A 20,673-nucleotide genomic window follows, 5' to 3' on the forward strand; every position below is an offset into this window, starting at 1 on the left:
TGGGAGAGAGGAAGAGAGGGTTTTTTTTTATTTTCTAAAAAAATAGCAAAATTTTGTTTGTAAAATTACATTAGCACCCTTAACTTTTTTGTTATGATAAAAAACTAAATAGTCGTTGCAAAAGAGTTTTATTAATAACTGGTTAGATAGTTGATCACCACGTGTCACGTTTCTGGCTAAGTTTCACGGAAAGTGCGTGCTCACGAGGAGAACACTTGTTAACCGCCTTCTGGCAAATATAATTGCAAAACCTCAGGTGCACGGTACTGCTGAGCCCTGCAAAACCAAAAACCCTTTCACTCACTCACTCACTGTCTTGCAAAACCCTCAGCTCTCAGCCATTTCCCGAAATGCCCCCGCCGCTGGACATGTCGCTCGACGATCTCATATGGAGGCGCAAGGCGAAGAAGTCGGAAGCCGGAGGGCATCGCCGTGATTTCAGAGTCCCCCCAGGCGGCCGAGGCTCCGCGCCGGGACCCACTCGTCAGCTCGTGAAACGCAACCCCGTTAGAACGGCGCCCTACTTTCCTAAACCGGTGCGCTAGCGTTTCTCCTTTCCTACATTTTCCGGTTTGACGAGTTTAATGCATTGTTTGGTTGCTGCGAAATGCGGGAAAATACAAATAAATTAATATAATATTATTAGTATTATTTTACAAAGAAAGATGTAACCTTTAATCCGCGTGTTCAAGTTTTGTAGGCGGAAGTAAATTTTCTGTGCTACACTTTCTCGGGAACCAAGCAAGAATTTGGCTTTCTGTATATTTAGCTCTGTTATGCATATGGATTTATGTTGTTTGTCTTTAATATGTAATTAACAAATGTGATGCAGAAAATGCAAGTTCCAAGATCCAGATTTGAGCAAGAAATGGATGTGACCATGGGGACAAACTCAGAGAAGGGAACCAAATTATACATATCTAACTTGGATTATGAGGTTTCGAATAGCGATATTGAGGTAGCTCTCTGCTCCCTTTCCAGTTTTATTAACTTGTTTATGTTATTGTTTGTGTGCAGAACAATTTAATGTTTTGGGGTTTGGTTCCATGGGAGGAATGTAGGTGACAACCTTTAGTTATCACAAAAAAAGTTGAAAAATATTATATGGTCATGTGGTTGGTTTGCAGGCTCAGAGAATCTCCATACGGGTTTTGTTCGAAATGGGTTCTATCTTTTCATATGGTCTTTGTAATCTATGTAGGATTGGAGTTAGAGGGTTGGATGAGCAAAAAAAGTTTACCTGGAACCAAGATTGAGAATGTGTCGTTTCATGTCTCCTGTATGTAAAGGGTATTTTTTTTTTTTTTTTTTTTTAGGATATGGACTGCGATCTTCCAATCTAGTGTTACTGGGATGGTTCTGCTGACAAATAGTTCAACATGTGTTTTATGGCAGTATTTGAATAAAAAAACAAAGTACGTTTGTTTCCGTATCTATTTATTTTGTTTCTTTGGTTTTTGCTTCTGTATGTGCAACTGAATGTGAGTGGTGTGCGGGTAAAGTCAGAAACTTAGCAGTTGCTAATAATACATAGGGTGCTGCTCAATCCTACAGTTGGATGTTTCTCAGTTCTTCTTGATGTTGTTAAGCTCGGCCTTCAGCCTGACAATTCGTACATTAGAACCACATGTGTCAAACTTAAACTTGTATGTATCCCCCACTCTTTTGCAATTAAGTGAAAGAGTTGATAACCACAATGCTACCTTGCAGTTGCTCTTCTCTGATATTGGTCATGTGATACACCATTCAATCCATTATGATAGGAGTGGAAGATCAAAGGTATCTTTCAATTTTTACATCAATAGATTGTTCTCAATTATATTTTTCCTTTTGATGGTTTATAAGGTTTGCTTATATTTAGGGAACGGCGGAAGTTAGATATCTACACCATTCAGATGCTCTAACAGCAATCAAGAAATATAACGATGTTCAGCTTGATGGAAAGCCAATGAAAATTGAGCTTGTGGGAGTGAGTCCTGTTGCTCCTGTTCCTGTGCCTCCAATTACAAGTAGATTGATGGGAAAACCAAACGTTGTCTTCCAAAGGTATATAGGTTCTCTCTTTCTTTTGGGGTCATCCGTATCCATATAACACATCCGTGCTGTATTTAAAGTCAGGACTGTCAATTGTAACTGGATAAACCGGCAAAAAAAAAAGGACTGCCAGTTAGCCAAAGCTAAATTTATCAGCAGAATATTAATTTGTCATTATTCACAGAGATCAAATAATTCGATAAGTAATGTATGTGTACTGGGCTGTTGGTTATATGTGTGCAAGACGGTGCAAACATTGAGACACATTCAGAACAAGTTGATTGGTGGAGTAGAAGTAAAATATAATCTATTGTCTGCAGTTAATTGTTGGAAAATGAGGAAAGAAAAGGCATGTGAAATAATTTCCCGTTGATGCCATCTCAATTGTCCTAATTAGATATTTTAGGGGCTTAGCTTAGGGGTTTCCATCATTCATCAACTTATTTTTCATCACGTGCTTGGGCAGTGGACGAGGTCAAGCTGGTGGTAGGGGATTCTTTCATGGTCGTGGTACCGGTGGCTTTGGACTTGGAAGGGGCCATGGACGGGTGAAGCAGCCTCGTGAGCAGGTGAAGCCGACTCGTGAGAAAGTGACTTTTGAAGATCTGGATGCAGACTTGGAGAACTACCGCCAAAAACGCTTGCTGGTGAATTGAAGTCACATTTGAAATGTACACACTGGTACTTTAATTTTACACTGGAAGTGGTAAGTTCCATTTTGTGCTCCATGCTAAGAGAGTTGCAGCTGCATAAAGAAAAATGTGTACAATGCCACCCCTTTTGGTTTTATATATGAACATCAGAGATAAATTTCTTGGCCGGCAGACATCTTTCTTCCTGGCTTCGGCCGCAATCTTCTGGATAGTATCTCTGATTTGGTTGCTCATTTTGATCTGCTTACATCTTTGTAATTTCAAGTAAGAAGCACCAAATGCTTGTCAATTTCACTTCAACGGTAGGCATATGATGGCGGCAGATTGGATGCTCCCAAAAGATGATATTATTTTGCTCACAGTTGCTACGAAGTCTCTGAACTCGACCTGTACACGATTAACCCTAAACTCTTTCTTCTTTCACACAAACTTAGTTCCCTCGATCTCTCCTTTACATGGCTTAGAGAAAATTGTGCAATGATTCTTTTGGTGATGACGGGTTTCTTTGGTTCTTGTTACGGCAATGTTTATGGAGTTGGTTAGTTTGATGGGTGGACGTCTAGAGGTTGACATCAAAGGCTTTCGACTCCTCATTCTGAAGCGATGACATCAAGCTCAACCCAAAACGCTGCTCAAACTCTAAAATCTTCAGAGTTTGGATTGGCTTTTACTACTCCCACATTATGCCTTTGGGGTTTCATATTTTCGGCATGTTCTGTAACTTCTTTGTTTGTCAATAGACTTTTTAGTATAGGAATCTAAATACACATCGTCACGGTCGAATTTAGAACCAATCAGCCAACAAGAAATAAAACCAATACTTCCTCTTAAAAATCGATTGATTGAACACGAAAAACAAAATTTCTCAACAGACATGCAAAAAAGGACTCAATTTCACTATAGCCATTTTACAACAATCAACAATTAGTTAAAATAAACGGGACAAAAGGAATTAAAACAAAAAAAAATTGAAAATAATTCACATATTTACAATGTCAAAAATAAACCCTGGAGACTCAAAAATCATAGCAGGCACACTTTGGGGTGCCCTGAAAAAACAGACACCCCTGTGTTGCCCCTAGTAACGGAATTAGAGTAGCATAACGTCTGGTAATACCCTCTAATACCTCGGTATACTCTGTCCACTAAGCATACAAAGATTAATTCTCTTCGCGTTGCTGTCGGGAAGACGAAGCTCTATGAGTTAACAAATGTAAAAAACTTTCCCTGCCCATGTATGTCAATATCGCCTTCAGGAATTACTAAATATAACGAAGGCTTGGACGAAGATGGAAATCTCGAGTCTCTACAGAATATATTCTCCGAAAGTTTCCCACAAGGTCTCTTGGCATTGTAATGCACAATAACTGCATGCACACGACAGAAAAAGCATATATTATTAAACAAACACATCTCAGTATAAAGTGTTGTGACCATGCTACAATAATGCACAAAATTCATTGAGAATAGGTGGCAATACCTCGAGATGTGTCTACATGCTACGCCCGTGCCTTGCAACTTCCAGTTGCAGAACGAAAGGCAGAAGAAGAATTAAACATTTCCAAACTTTTTGAGAGCTACTTGTGCTCTAAGTATCTTTTTTTCTGACGAGCCCCCGCCATAATCCTTCAGCTGAACATGAACTTCATGTATTTTACAAAACAAAGGCGCCCCCCGACAGTTCATTACATAATGTACAGTATGGAGAGGAAGATATGGGAAGTAGATATCGATATGGCTCACCATTTTCTAATAATTTGAGAAGGACAACCACAAGGAATTGATTGCTGACGTCCCCACTGTGTTCGGTACGAAAGACTTTTCAGCCTTATCCAACATGTAATGCATCTCCTACCCTCTGTTTACTACTTTTCCCAAGAATTTCATGTATGCTTTGAAAATTGAGCATAATCCCAGACATAGGTTTTTCAAACTTGCCAAATAGTGCTGTTCGAGGATTAGCATGTGTCATTGTGATGGCATGAACCTGCGCTTGAAAGCATTGTTCTACAAGTCAAGGGAAACATCTACAATTCTGCACCACCAGATTACAACCCAGTTCCAAGATCATTTGCCAGCTGAAGTATGCCACGCATCTGAAGATACGGATTTTCCAAGAGCTTTTCATTGTTGCTCTGCACAGAGTAAACATGGCAGTGAGAAGCTAGCTGCTATATTATAAGCTCTTCCAAGTTCCAACAGGGGATTGTAAACCATCTTTATTATCCATACTTCTGTGACATGTTTAGACGATAAGCTTCCTTATAGCCATCTCCTTTAAAACCTTAGCAGTTAAAATTTGTCAACCGTATATCATGACCTTTACGAAGAGAACTAAATGGGACAATTGGAGATTTCAAAACCAGCTCCCACGCATGTTAATCAGCAATACAAATACAAATACAAGGATGAGTAGTCGCTAGAGATAATCCCTATATAATAAGTATAGGGCAAAGTTGGTTCCAGAATAAGGCTTAGTCTGTACGAAATATTACACGCCCATGACTCTTCTGACAAGGAATATAAATCCAGTAGTTGAATGCTACATAGTTTCTTATCAGGCTGCCTAAAGCTATCATACTTTCGACCTTTGTTATCTAAAACATAACTTTACAATGACATATTGCTCCTACAAAGAAAACAATCCTCAATAACCTATAGTCCTATACTCTAATGTTTCTATAAAAATTTCTATATTTCAAGCACCATATCAAAGTCAGGACAATACGATAATATCTATGCAAAATATGACCTATTATCTTTTTCAGGAATCATATTGAGAATGTGTGACGGCATGCACAATACTAAAACAAGGCCCACCTGCTGAGCTCTAACAACAAGATTCTGAAGCATGTGCTGGTACTTTTCAGGTTTTTCTGACATCATTCGCTGTAAAACACAAATTAAAATTGTTAGCAGGACAAACTTCACCACATATTCAGTACACTGTAATTTGTTTGTGGGAAGAGGAGAAAAAGCATTCTTGCCTTCAAAAGAAAAGCTGACGAGTAATATGCCACCCTCGAGTCTGTATCATCCAAGAGTTCCCTGAATTTATAACTTAAAAATGAATCATATATCATATATATGCACACACAACAAAATAAAAAGCAGAAATATATATAAAAAGAAAAAAGAAAAAGAAAAGGAAGCTCATCCGATGGTAGCATGGAATTGAAGAATCACCTAAAAAATTCCTCCCCGCCAACTTCCTGGAAAGTTGCAGGATCTGCAGTACATTTACCAATTAGAAGTAACAAAAGGGTAGCCCGTATATCAGATGTTGCACCAGGAAGGTTCCCTCTTCCTTTGCTTCCAACAGCTATACCCAATGCAATGTTGTCTGTTGCTGCACCAGCAAGTTGAATCAATGGCCAATAAAACAATGCAGCTGGAACTCGTGTAACCAACTGCATGGGAACTATGGCCTGTCCTCGGAGAAGAAGTGCTGCCATTGATTCTGTCTCATGATCTAGAGGATTGTTATTACTGAGGCCAGATCTGCCACTGGATTCTTCCATACAAACATCCTGGTGAGAACTCTCTTTCTCGTCAACTATTTTATTTCCGTCCATCCGTCTAAGAACCCTACCAAGCTGTGCATCATCTCCAAAGTCTGTTGTATTTGCAGATGGAGCTCTCAAGCATAATTGAGAGAATAGAATGTCACACATCTGTTTACAGAAACCAAAGAAAAATAGGGGATAAGGAAAATATACCCTCTACTAAAAAAAAAAACGCACAAGAGAATTCCATAAAATCATGAAACATACATGAATCCTTGGGGGAAAATGAGAATGCACTTTGCAGCAACTCAAAGCAAATTCTCCAATACTATTTCGAAAAACAGATTTGCACTAGATGTACTCAATTTGATTTTTCATTTATTTGTTCTTACATAAAAGTCTACCGGTCAAAATTCCCAGCCGGTAAATCCCTTATATAAGAATGTATCGTGTCACGACACCCAGCCTTATCAATATTACACTAATAATCTTTACCGATACGGTCAAGAAACATTCAATATATACCAAATATGATTTTGTGCAGACAAAACATTTCACACTCTCAATTGACCCTGCAGCAAGACTAAGTGGAGAAATACTCCAGTCCCTACACCATTCAGAAGTGGTACACCTTATGTTTTTTTTCAAACAATCAAAATCAAAGGTAACATTCACAGTCCGTTGGTTAAAAGCCATATAATTAAAGCATATGTGGGTAATAGTTTCCTAAATTTAGTAAAGAGATTTTCTGGTTCTTACGAAAATTACCTTCAAAATATTAATGCGATCTGTTTCATTGATCTGAAAAACCAAGGACAAGGCGCTACTCATGATGTCTATCACTGCATTAGCTTTCTCGAGACGGTTATCTTTCCGTACATTGCCAATATCACTGCCATGTTTCTGGACTTTATTTTCATTTAACAAAATCTTACACCTCATGAGAAGCCTTTCCAGAACATACAAAAAGCCCCATCTGATTGAGTTGTGCTTTGACTTCAAAAGCCCACACATAAGCCAAATAGGCAAAGGAACATCTGAAGCAACTGAAGAATCATGAACACCGGCATGGGCAATTTTCTGCTGCATGTTTTTTATATTTGACAAAATACTTGAATTCCCTTCCTCACTAATTTCTGCAATAAGCAGGTCACTTAACCAGACATACGCATTCCGATGGTAAGCAATTCTTTCTGAATGAAGAAGGGAATGTAAAAGAGCCCATGAGAGTTTCGCTTTCATGCCAACTCCGTTTCTCAGAACGGCACCTTCAATGCTATCCAGAGACTTGTAAGATTTGGTTATCTGCATCATGTGTGAGAACTCTGTGTCCAAATGAGTATATGAGCTTACTGTTGCACCAAGTTTCTCCATTACACTGTCCAACAGCTGTAAAGTTAAAACAAAATTCAGATAGCAGCAACTTTGATAAATTCATTAAATTGTTGCAATTAACTGACTTATCCAAATCAAAAGAAAATATGGAACCCAAAAAAACACTCCAATAATTTCTGAAACTGGCAAAAAATTCCATTAAAAAAAATGTGAAAAAATTGAAAGAACATGGCCTACCCACAGCGCATGCACAAATACATTTTTTGGGAACGAACAAACAAAACATGTACACGGACTCACACCAATCACACACACAAACTTTTGAGACATTACCATATTGAGCCGTTCACTGTTCGGATATCTAGATAATGCATCTGAAATAGAACTCCTCAAGATTTCCCCAATGCCTACCAACCCAAGCTTAACAGATATATAGAAAGCTTCAGGCGCATCAGCTCGATTGAGAAGGGCAACAAGAGGCTGAATCTCGTCATCGCTATACTCAGTGACTCCAGTAGCTATGAATATTTCATTTATTTGATGCAAAGCATAGTCCAAAAGAACCAAAAACAGATTTCTCCTTTCCTCCCTTGATTTTGCAAGTGAATACTGTATTGCAAAATAGTTATAGTTTGGAATCAGGAAATTTTTTTCGTAAAAAGAAACCTTCAATGCAAAAGCACTAATAGATTAGTTCCATTAATAAGAAATACATATTTAAGTAAAGCTTATCTCAAATAACAGGTCTGTCTCCGTCTTCTAGTAAGTACACAGATTTGAGTGTGTGCTAGTTCTTTGCCTACTAAAGTGATGTTTAAGATCATCAAACTTGCTTTCCCGTCCCCAAAATATTAACGATAAGCACATACCAAGTGTTACAATATTAGACAAACATTTTATAAGTCACAGACGATAACAGGATTGTGATTACCAGAGGTCTTAGCTAAATGCTAGGAATCAACTAACAACCCAAATTTCTAATAAAGCTAATCTTCAGAGTTCAGATAAAAAAGAAACGGAAAAAAAATGTCAACAAACCTTACTATTTATTCCAGTTTCATAGTAAATTATTAGCATACCTCAACAAAAATAAACTCTATTCCACCAATCAGATCAACTTGCTCCACCAGAAACAATTGGGTACTTGAAACAGCCTTGTTGGTTCCTTCAGGTACTTGATAAAACATGTTTGCTAACATGCTAATAAGCTTGCAATGAACTACTTCTGCCCAAGAATTTTTCCTGCTAATTTCTAGAAGTGCCTTTATAACCTGACAGTAGGAAGTAGAATTAAAACCAACATTAAACTCGCTGATATGATAGAAAAGAAATATTAAGTGAATTTTTAGATTATGGCATTATTTGGTACAAACTGGATATATAAGGTTTATTCACACATTAGCCTTATATCTTATAAAAAAGATGGTAATATAAAAATTACACAAAAATTATAGGAAAGGTTTCTGATAAAAATTTGTCAAACGTTTCCAATGATTACAGCATTGATATACAAAACTTCAAAAATATCTCACCCTTATGTCAAGTCCATTTATCCGGTTTCTCAAGATTTTGCCTCTATCACAGACAAAATATAGCAAACAGCTAAGAGCAGAAGCCCAGACAGATTCTTCCTCCTCTTCTATCTGTACGAAAGATAAGAAACTAGTTGGTAAAGAATGAAGGCAAAAATTTACACGATATCGAAACTAAAACATTTAACAGAAAAATAGCATAGTTAAAATGTGTCCTAACATGCTTGTTTGGGTGGAAAGAAACTACAGATTTTTTAAGATAAGAAGGTGGTGGATTTTAATTGGAAAAGTAGAAGTTTGCACTCTTTGAGGTTTCTTTGTCTAAACATATCGGGAAACATTCAATTTAGATTAATTATTTTAACCGGGTTTGAAATATATTTTCTAATGTTTTAACCGTAACTTTTTAGTTGAACATTAATGGACAGCTTGTAAGAAAAATAACATGCATCCAACATGAAAGTTATATAACGAATATGACAGAAAATATACCTGAACAAGAAACAGCAATATCTCATACAAAATATTCAAAATCCAAGTTTCAAAATTATCAATTGCTGAGGAAGTGCCCGTGATAACAGAATCTGATCTTCTCACTCCTTGTGTTGCAAGCATAGATTCACTGTCAAAATATGATTCTTGAGAATACTCTTCTTCAATCGGGGAATCGTTATCGGTTACCATTGGCTCTAATAAATGAGCATGAACTCCAAGGTTCAAAATCAAGTCAAAAGCACGATTCCTACATGTTGCTCTTGGAGAATTAAGCATTTCCTGAAAGATAATATAAAAAAAATTGTAACCTAATGAAAGAAAGAAAAAGGAGGAGGAGGAGGAGGGTTGTTTGTTGTGGTGGTTGGGGGGGGGGGGGGGGGGGGGGCTATCACCTTAAGCATAGACAGAGTGAGAGGGGCAGCAGTCCCGGAATCCAAGACATACCTACAAAATGAGGTTTTCAACATACAATGAGGCAGCAAAAGACAGTGAATGTGAACTGTAATAAATACCGGCCAAATGCATGACAACATACATGTCAATAACAAGTTTGATAAGGACGCTCACTGCCGCATCCATAGATGGCTTTCCATAGTTATTAGTTAATCTAGATGATACTGTCCTCACATTAGCATTCTGCAAAGATGCCTCAGAGCAAACTGCAGCAATGACCTCACAAACCTCAGCAGGATTCAACCGCAAGGGTTGTTGTTCACTGATACACAACCAAAATATGGTAAGAGAGAGAGAGAGAGAGAGAGAGAGAGAGAGAGTAAGATAACGAACAACATAATTGATTATTGTTACCTGTAGTGACGATACTGGAATAGCGGTTTAGCCCGAGGACGAAATGTGCTCACCGGAGAATCATCCCTGAAATTTGGATGTACAATGTCAAAATAGCAGTTGGTGTCAATATGGTACCAAAGTTTTAGTATCCGATGACGTAGGACTAATGAGTACAGGTTTTTAACAAATATGCCTCAGAAAACAGGGAATGAGAAGGGATTATTTTAAAATGTAAATCCCTGGTGGTAACAGAAATATCTGCAAAAGGCAGTGAATTTAAACGAACTATCTTCGAGGTTTTTTTTTTTCAGTCATAGAAACATGATTCTGTTCTGTCATAATATTCAGAACTATGTGCCACAAAAATTGAAGAACCAAATTCCTACACTACATTTTATAAAATGCTGTAACATGGTTGACCAAGATGTAACAACAGTTGAACAAGAGGTAAGAGCATACCATATTTGATGAGGGCCGGATTTAGTACGCTTAGATGCTGTGATTGCTCTCAAATGGGAACGGGCAGCGGCAGAATCAGTAATCGCCGTTACTGGGGAAGGTTGCAACAGTTGATCAAGATAAGGCATATCAGCAGTTCCAAAATACTTCCAAGGTTGACCTTTCATTTTAGATTCCTTATCTCCTACAAGTAGAGCTGCTGCACCTACTTCTAGAAGACTATGCATTCTCATATCTTGGGGATTTACAACACGATCACTTGATAGTGGAACATGTCAAGCAGTCAAGTTAGTATATTAAGCAACAGGGAAAATATGAGATATTGACGAAATAAAATTGTAAACTACAAAGAAATCGATCACCAGAGATAAGAAGGTAAACACAAGTATATGTAATTACCTTTCAGTCCCTAAGGATGATGATTGCTGTTCCCCAAGCCAGCGCCACTTGAAAACGTCAAGCGCAAAGTATTCAAGATCTCCCATTCCATCAACCTTTCCAATGTTTGATAAGTTCAAAACAGACATGGTTGTGGCAACTTTACTCTCCAAAGGTTCTCCACTATGTGCAGGGCTTAGTTGTGAATTAAAGGACCTACTCAACAAAGAAGACAAACTCGGAAGAGACTGTCTTGTTGCAGAAAGGGCTCCAGAGAAAGCAGCAGGATGGAATGACCGCTTTGGAAGATGTTGAGACACAAGAGACCTCACATAGTTCAATGACTTCACAAGTGCCCCAGACGCAAAACTAGGTACAGATAAAGGAACTACATTTGTAGATGCCGTTGATATTGTTGATGTTATTGATCCAAACGATTGCGACCGTGGAGACAATCTCCGGTTTGGACCAATGTCGCATTCAACAATGGTGTTTACACAAAAGCGATCTATCTGCAGTAATGTCTCTTCACTAGGTTTATACCTACAGAGAGTAAAAAAATGTATAGCCCTATTAATCAAAATTGCAAGAAACTATCCTGGTAGGAAAGATGTTTCTCCCTCATTTCAGACCATAGAATGTGCATCCAGTGTAAGGGCCTACTAGGTAACTTTAACTACAACATAAAATATATTCAAATCAGTGTCAGTATGGCAAGTCTCAAGCCACTGTTAAAATAAATTGTAATGCAGTAAATGGAAAGCAAGAAATTAAATATACACAAATGAGGATAACTTGTGCCCAGAGTGTGATATAAATCATTTCTCTAAACGGCACCTTATTTATTTTAATTTCAATGAAACTAGTACGGTGTTTCTCCTCATAGATTAGTACCCTACAATATCTTCTTTACCAATGCTTAGGCTTTGATAGGAGGTTAAAGAAAATCAGGAATATCAGTCCCTACACTACACGTGTAGTCACCAATGACACCTTCTAAATGAAGGAAATTACAACAATGACCACTGGAAGGATTATGAACAAATAGAAAACAACGCAGCCCATTTCAAACAAAAAATAATAATTCAACGATAGAATAATAAGCGTTGCAGGCAACTAGAAGAAATGAGTACAGGCTGTACAGCTGTGACATAAACAACTCATACATCAAGTTATTAGAATCATTAAAGATCTCATGATGCAAAGAACATACCTTAGAAGGTAGCGTTTCAAAAGTGCCACACACCTTGCAACAACTGCTGGGCTGGCATAAATAAAAGTAACATCAGGTAAAAGGATAACACATATTGTCCTTTAAATCATGTTAAATGAAAATGATAATGGAGATAATTTAGACGCACTTCTAAAACGCTAACTGTACATACACATATACACAGAGACGCATATTTCTGAAAATGTCTAAAAGGTCCAGTACTCCAGTGTACCACTATGCTTCTAATCTCCCAAAATACTCCTTGTGTATGTTAATCAAATAGTTATTATAATTCTATCCTATACATATCTGCTATCACCTTTTTTTATGTTTGATTTAAAATGCTCCTTTCTTTTTTGTATTCCATATGCATACTTATTTACCATTAACTAGAAGCCATAAATGTTTACTCCTCACCTTCTACAGAACTCTTATGAGTATCAAATATTATTTCCATACACAACTTACTGGCAGTTATAATGGTTTTCTGTTACACGTGTTCCCAAATTTACCCCCTTTCATTACTTTTGATTAATAGGTTGAACTATATTTTATGGCCCATTCAATCTTGTGATGCAAATCTGGGAAGCACACAGCCAAAACTAGTTTTCGTCTAAACAATCACCAAAGCTAGGTTCTATTTTTTGAAATTAATCGCCAAAGCTGGTTTTTACACGAATTATACCATGCTTGTTATTGTTACTGAAATGTGTGAAGCACAAGTTTCTTCTTTTGTTTTGGTTAGATAGAAACTTGAACCTAGGATCTATACCCTCTTCTCAGCCATCCCATGTCACTAGAGCTAAGGATAATGGGCAAGTATTTAAGTTAAAGTAAGGAATAGAAAACCTCCAAGAGTATATACAAGATTTACCTTCGCTCCCTCTCGGCAATGGTATGTTCTAAAATCACATTATAAGACAAGTCCATCGTCGAAGGGGCTGCTAGATAGTCCTGCCAATCATAATAAGTTGAACTTGTGAAATATGAAACTGAATCTCAATCAAGTCAATCAAATAAGAGGATACAGAGCACTGCACTGTTAAAAACTTCTCAATCATATGTCAGAAACACTCATGTGTGGATAATTGAATAATTGCAACCAACCAGAAGAGCAATAAAGTCTTGACATGTTATTCTACTTCAAGCCAAGACCGCCAGTGAAATCTAAATACGCTCCCTAACCAGTAAATTCGAAAATCAGCAATAAAATTCCATTTCAACTTGCCCCCAATATGTATAGTTAAAGAGAGAACCACTCAGAAGAAAGACTCTTTTGAGTGCCAACTGAGCAACAAATTTATAATAAACACCAAATTAATTCAGCCACTTGTAACTTTGTACAAAGTGCTTATATCACCTTGCATGCAATTGTTTTAAACCATTAGATTTTTAGGTGGACACTTGGAGCTTAAAAACAGTTGCTCGCCTGAGGACGACTATAATTAAAGAAGCGTTTTCTTTTGAATTTAAATATGAAGTGATCCAAGCAAGGACATTTTTTATTTAAGACCAATCAGAGAGCAGGGAAACCACATTAAATACTCCCTCCAGGCTCCAATGGAAACTCAAAACGTACACACACACGCACTACGAATAACCATTTTCAGCACTCGTGCTCTGTTCGTTGCTAACTGCTAAACCCCCAAGCAAAATCTACAATGTGTATGATTTTGAACTAGCTAAAGCCAAAACCTTATACCCACTAAACCAGAATTCAGCTTAATTATCTATCTTTTAAGCCATAAAACTCACTAATAAGTTGCCTTCTACTCACAAAGAACAGTTTTTTTTTTCTCTTCTTTTCTTTCCTAGTGATTTTCTCAGAAACCAAACAGAGTGCAAATCTCGAATTCATGCAAAATCCACCAATTAAAACACAAATCACACACACAACCAGGAAGACCTAGATTCCAGAGCATAAACCGGCATTTCAAAGATCCAAATATCCCCTAGCAAAATCACAAACCAAACAGCCAAAAGCAAGAGAATTTCCACTCACCCGAAGAATTCGAGAAGCTTCGGAGAGGAGCACAGTGGAGGAAGTGGTTCCATGGTGGGAGGTAGCCGCCGCGGAGGAGGACAGGCAGTCGGCCACCGCTCGGCGCAGCGGCTCCGGCGGCTTCTTGAAAGACGAAGATCTCAACCTGGAGACTCCTCCTCCTCCTCCTCCACCTGCACCTCCGCCCAACTGAAGTCTCGAAGTCCCGGGGCTCCGAACCGGACTGTTGTAGCCGGAAGACATCGGGTGCTCGGGTCGGGTCGCCACCCGAATCTCTCAGAATTTCACTTCGCACTTCGCACGGCGGAAGAAAAACTTGGCCCTCTTGCTCTGTGGAGAACTCCACTCTTACATTTGAGCAAAATCTTAAAAAATAAAAAATAAAAACAATAAAACTGGTCGTTTTCTTTTTCGTTTGTGTTGTGCTCGAAATGCTCGAAATGCTCGAAATGTAAACCAAGTCTGCCAGAGAGAGAAAGATTGGGAAAATTGTTGTGTATTTATTTTTATTTTTTTTAATTACGGATTAATTAATTAAATATTATTTTTTTGGTAGATTCTTAAATATCGGTGTAATGTGGTGATTAGCTGGAGGAAAAGGCGTAGTTCTATGAGGCGTGATTAGCTGGCATGCGCTAGAATTTGTCCCCTTTTCTTCCAGAAAAAAAAAAAAAAAGGATATTTGGGAATAAAAAGGGGTCCGAGCGGAGGGAGAGAGAGGAGAGAGAGGGTGAGAATTTCTTTTCTTTAGGATTTGTGTTTTATTTTATTTTTTAAGTTTTTGTTTTGGTTTTTCGGTTAAATTTGATTTCCCGCTCTTATCATGAATTCTTTTGGACAAAGTCTTGAGTATGTAAGTAAATGGTAGTGTGGAAAATTAAGTAAATGCATCCGTTTAAGGAAAGAAATTGTGACGTCAATGTTAGTCTAGCACAGCTTTAGAATGACTAAACGCGTTTTCAGACAACCAAAAATCTGTTGTGGCCACGCTTAGAAGGCTATATACGTTTTTTTCACAACCGAAAACTCTTCTGTAATTCTTTGGAAGGTTATGCACGTTTTCACACAACCATGGCATTCTTTGCACAACTAACGTGCTTTATGACAACCAAAAGCTTTCTTTAGCAACATTTAAAAAGATATACACGTTTTCACACAACCAATATCATTTATAGCATTTACAAGGACACATACGTTTTCACACACCCAAGAGCCTTTATGGCAATATTTAGTACTATGATTATACACATCAATCACTGCTAAAATAAGTAAAAAATTGTTTAGCAGTACATTATAGCATTAAGTTATTTGTCAAGGGAAAATTGATTAAAAAGAGTTACAAGGCTATGAAAGATCAAATGGGGATTCCGCTTACTCAAGGGGGGTGGGAATACATGACCCTAACCATCCCATGTACCATCCTACCTACTTATGAGTACAAGTAATTCCTACAAAAACATTCTCAAAACACAGATCAACACTATGTCACGTGTCAACCCCCAACAAAACTTGATCACAAACAAATTTCAAACTTTTCAGAAAAACCTACTAGTTAACTAGTTAGTTTATGGTTTGATTTTTGACCTTTGGGTTAACTAAATGAAAGGAAATATTTTGAATTATAACCTTTTTTTAGAAATAATTTTTTATTTATAACATGGAAAATATGTTTTGACCTAAAAGAAATTAGAACCCCTACAAATACAATAATAATTTTATTTTTGGGGAGGTGGTCAACATATATGTACTGATTTGGTACTGATGTGTTTTTATAAAAAGTGAGTATAAAAAAAAAAGTTGAACTCAAAAAGGTGTTTAGTAAACACTTAAAATTAGCTTATTTTCACAATTTTGGGTGAAAAAAAGTTGAAAACGTGAAACAGCAAAAATGAATTTTGAAAAAAACCTGAAAACGTGAAGCAGCATAACTGTTGGATTATATGTTGAATGTTGGACTATGATTTATTGTTAAATGTTGGATTATATGTTTAAGATAAAGTTTATAAATATTTTTCCTTTAAAAATAAAGTATATTAGTAATTCACCTTTATTTGTTAAGAAAATTAAATTAATGGCACATCTAATATTATACATTTTTTTGGTCATTTCACACAGTTACAGTTGTTTTAGATAAAAGTTTACTAAACACTATAATACTGTTTTTTTTCTTCTTCCAAAAGCACTTTTACAAAAAATTTACTAAACACTCTGTTACTTTATTTCACAACTGTTTATTTTCATAGTACAGCATAATCAGTTTTTTTTTTAAGTGACAATACCAAATCAACCCATAGTATGAAGAGAAGAAGTAGCAACAGCATGTTGGGCCAAGATTTATTGAATCCAACCTAAAAATAACTATTGGGCCAAAAAGCCCACATGCCTGTCCGACCCATAAACCTACAGCCGGGATCCACTGCCAGTATTATTCGCGCGGATCTCATCCAGAACATCAGACAACAAGTCCTTGCGAATCTGAGCGTACACGTGTCCGTTCCATTTCCGCGCGACCAACTCCTCCCCAAGTCTAACCGCGGCCTCAACGGTTTCCTCCGCGCTATCGTGCGCCGAGTCGATAATCCCCTTCGCCACTGCCACGTCGGCTTTCACCCTATCGGCTCTGAGCAACAAGTCGCGCCGAGCCGCCGGCGAGCCGACCTTGCTCTCGATAAGTGCCAAGAACCAACGCGGCAGAAGGAGCTCGATGTCGAGCTCGCTCATGTAGATGAAGCCGCGGTCCCGCCTCATGAGGAGGTAGTCGTGGCAGAGAGCGAGGATGAAGCCGGCGGCGGAGGCGTGGCCGGAGACGGCGGCGATGGTGGGCATCGGGAGGGAGATGAGGTCGGCGACAAGGGACTGGAGCTTGGAGTCCATGAGCTCCATGCGGGATTGAGAGGACTGGGCCCAGGAGAGATCGTAGCCGTTGGAGAAGAATTTGCCATGTGCGGTGGTGATTAGGGCCGAGGGCGATGATGACGTGGCGGTGGTGGTGACGGCGGCTCGGATTTGGTTGAGAGCGGATCGGATTGAGTCGATGAGAGTGGGGTTGAGCCTGTGCTCGCCCAGGCCTGTTAGCGTTAGGATGAAGATGTTGCCTTTCCTCTCTAACGTGCACATCTCTCCCTCTCTAGAAAATCTCCTCTCACTCTCTCGTAGGGTTTGAAGTTTCGGATTTGGCCAAGGTCGAAGAAATATAAAGCTGCGGGCATTTTTCCGGAACGACCATGACAATCAAAAGCTTGTTGTGGCCACGTTTACAAGGCTATATACGTTTTTTTCACAATCGAAAACTCTTAAAGTAAATCATTTGGAAGGTTATGCATGTTTTCAGACAACCATGCGTTTCAAAGGATATACACGTTTTCACACAACCAAGTGCCATTCAAACAATCTTTGTAAGGCTATACATGTGTGCCATTATGAGTAGCCCGACGATTTTTAACTTCTTATTTTCGCACAACATATGTGTTATTATGACAGTATCTCAAGCTAACTTCGTATTTTCATATAAAAACTAAAGATATGACAGTGAGTGATTCGGTTTAAGATATCGCCACGATGAATGACTCAATGAAAGCCCAGTATATCCCCTACTCACACTCAATTTAGAGTCCAAGGGAAAGACATCAATTCCATTTAAAGGTCGTGCATTTTACACATGATTTTGAAGGAAGAGATTCATGCATCAACTACAAAACAGAGGAACTTAATACAAGTCTTAAATCAACCCAAATCAGAGTAGAAACGAGACACGTGGCTGAAAGTTAGGATAAGTAAATCCATAATTACTGTAGTGTAACTTGAGAAGCAATTCAACCAAATCCTACACATGAAACTTCCTACTCATTACTCATTAGGTGGTCAATACTCAATACCGACGTAGGCCGCGACCGTATATCATCAGGGCTTAAGGGCACTCATAGGCTTGGTGACCCCTTCCACGGTTCCACCACAATTGTTGCAGATGACAATCGATACGCACTCTCGGCAGATATGGCCTAGCATCCCACAAGTACGGCACATGATGTCAAGGAAAGGGCCTCTGATGTCTGGTGTTAGGCTTGACTTAGCGCAATGGTGGGCTTCGTGGCCTGATATGTTGCTAGTGTGGCAAACAGGTTCGTTGGGGCAGTCACGAGCAAGGGGACTGGGTTTTCGACAGTTGTTGCAGGGCTTTCTCATTTGTGCAATCGACTGCAATATGACCCAGCTTGTAGCAGTTGTTGCAGAGCCTTGCATCGCGGGATGAAAGACTAGGGTTAGAGCAATCACGAGCCAGATGGCCTTTATTACCACACATATGGCAGACTGGACCACTGGAACATTGGTTTGCAAGATGCCCAGGCTCCTTGCAGTTTCAACACATAGTTGTTGAGTTGCATTCAGCAGCAATGTGGCTGATAAAACATATAGCATTTGAATTGGCTAAATAGTCAAAATGGTTCATGAGATTTGCATAATCAATAGAAATGGTCCTGAGATTTAATGGAATGACCAAAAATTGATTTTCAATCTCAATGACCATTTCTATTGATTATGCAAATTTCATGGACCATTTTAGCTATTTAGCCCATTTGAATATTAAAAACACTTTCACCGGAGAAAACCAGGATTTGCAGTCCTCCATTCAACCTGTTTTCTATAGCTCTAAACCTTAAACGGAAAATGAAAGGTTCGGCAGAACTCATTAGGGATGGGCAAAATACTCATGGGTTTGGGTAACCACGGTTACCCGCCCATTTAAAGTTCACGGTTACGGTTATGGGTAACCGTTTAGACGAATAAACGGTTATGGGTATAACCATTTATCCGTGAAATTTAAATGGGCGGTTATGGGTATTACTCGTGGTTATAACGGGTATCCATCGATGATGGGTATTACCCATGGTTATAACGGATATCTATTTACCCATTTAATTTAATATATGTAAAATTAAAAAAATAAAATAAAAACCGTAAATGAAAAGTCAAATTAGAATTAACGTCAATTTTTAGCTGCCATGAAGTTGGAATTGAAAGAACCTGAGATGAATTTTTGTTGGTTTTGATTATTTGGAGGAGAAAATGTCGATGGACAAAAAGTGCTTGTGGAATATTTGAAAAGTGTGGAATATTGTGAACCAATTGATATTCTGTACTCTTGGAATTTGGTTACGTTCAAGTTAAGAAAGAAGCTTTTAGTTCCTTTTAACTTTACCATAAAGTTACGACTGACAAAGTTAATTGACGTTATTTTGCCGCCTTGAATCATCTAGTATTCAAGATAATGACTACTTTTTGTTTTTAGAAGCTTTACTTTGTAATCATATGGATCATAATTAAAAATTTACTTGGGTGTAGCAGAAAAATATCGTTCGTAAATTATTATTTCAATTATTGGAATTATATAAGGACTTAAATAATAAAAATAGGGAAATGCATGCTAAAATATACCCATAACGGTGTTTAATTGTCAGAAAACGAAAATTATGACAAAATTTTCTTTTGTAATTTTCAAGTTGTTAAAAAAAACATGTAGATGGGTAAAAAATGGGTAAATGGGTAAAAAAAGGATAAATGGTAAACGGGTAAATGGTTATGGTTAAATGGGTAAATGGTTATGGTTAAATGAGTACACGGTTATGGATATGTGTATAACCGTTTATGCAATTATCCAACGGATAAACGGTTATGCGGGTATGAACCTAAAAGGTTATGAGTAAATAACCGTGGTTACCTTTCCGCCATAACCATTGCCCATCCCTAGAACTCACCCAGGAAGTCCGCAGTTGTTGCGGACTCTTATATTCGGGCAATCTCTTGCAAAATGTCTTGGCCGTTTACACTTATTGCAAAGATTATCTTGCCTGAAAAATAACAGAATAATCATTTTGACAGAGAATTGAAGATGAAGCAGCAAAAGACTATCTCAGTTTTGAATCTTTGATAAACATATGGAGTCCAAATACCACGAAGTTTGGTAGCGATATACATGATTAGCTATCGAATTACTATCAGAAAGGACGACTCAGCCAGTGAGTGAAAATTAAAGTCAACTTGAACAGTTTAAACAAAATTTCGAGTATTCAAATGTCACACAGGCACATGAACACAGCGAAGTTTTACAGGATTTTTCCGCTTTAAACCAGTAAACACTAGCACCAGATTGGATAGATCCTGAGGAGAGTTGATGATGAAAATCCAGGTAAAACGACCATTTCTGTAGGAGGTTATCACATCATTATAAACAACACCAAGCGCAAAATGAGACGAAGCTTGGAAGTACCTAACACTTTAG

The 20,673-nt window shown here is 38.0% G+C and overlaps 3 protein-coding genes across 7 annotated transcripts; 1 reads left to right on the forward strand and 2 right to left on the reverse strand.

Annotated features, from left to right (window-relative positions):
• Nucleotides 1-268: 268 nt before the first annotated feature.
• LOC103434842 (THO complex subunit 4A-like) lies at nt 269-2,858 on the forward strand. The gene is made up of 5 exons (XM_008373206.4): nt 269-536; nt 833-958; nt 1,711-1,779; nt 1,862-2,046; nt 2,501-2,858. The coding sequence occupies exons 1-5, from the start codon at nt 351-353 to the stop codon at nt 2,688-2,690; spliced, it is 756 nt and encodes a 251-aa protein (XP_008371428.1). The 5' UTR covers nt 269-350; the 3' UTR covers nt 2,691-2,858.
• A 704-nt stretch (nt 2,859-3,562) lies between these two features.
• Nucleotides 3,563-14,874, reverse strand: LOC103436017 (uncharacterized). Of its 5 annotated transcripts, none has more exons than XM_070824873.1 (19): nt 14,397-14,874; nt 13,269-13,348; nt 12,395-12,445; nt 11,203-11,724; nt 10,804-11,061; nt 10,363-10,428; nt 10,091-10,270; nt 9,948-9,999; nt 9,553-9,834; nt 9,061-9,171; nt 8,608-8,799; nt 7,862-8,137; nt 6,962-7,582; nt 5,874-6,361; nt 5,675-5,735; nt 5,508-5,576; nt 4,431-4,822; nt 4,168-4,319; nt 3,563-4,054 (listed from the first exon to the last, which is right to left on the reverse strand). In XM_070824873.1, exons 1-17 carry the CDS (start codon nt 14,637-14,639, stop codon nt 4,736-4,738), a joined length of 3,639 nt encoding a protein of 1,212 aa, XP_070680974.1. In that variant the 5' UTR covers nt 14,640-14,874; the 3' UTR covers nt 3,563-4,054; nt 4,168-4,319; nt 4,431-4,735. The 5 variants fall into 5 exon arrangements, with proteins under 5 accessions (XP_070680974.1, XP_028961714.1, XP_017188577.2 ...); XM_029105881.2 differs by having other exon boundaries at nt 5,675-5,747; XM_017333088.3 differs by having other exon boundaries at nt 4,168-4,822.
• A 1,717-nt stretch (nt 14,875-16,591) lies between these two features.
• LOC103434903 (enoyl-CoA delta isomerase 1, peroxisomal) lies at nt 16,592-17,786 on the reverse strand. Its single transcript, XM_008373280.4, has one exon. It carries the CDS (start codon nt 17,511-17,513, stop codon nt 16,797-16,799), a length of 717 nt encoding a protein of 238 aa, XP_008371502.1. The 5' UTR covers nt 17,514-17,786; the 3' UTR covers nt 16,592-16,796.
• Nucleotides 17,787-20,673: the final 2,887 nt, after the last annotated feature.

Source organism: Malus domestica, chromosome 07 (genome assembly GCF_042453785.1).
Source record: "Malus domestica chromosome 07, GDT2T_hap1".
Classification (NCBI taxonomy): Eukaryota; Viridiplantae; Streptophyta; class Magnoliopsida; order Rosales; family Rosaceae; genus Malus; species Malus domestica.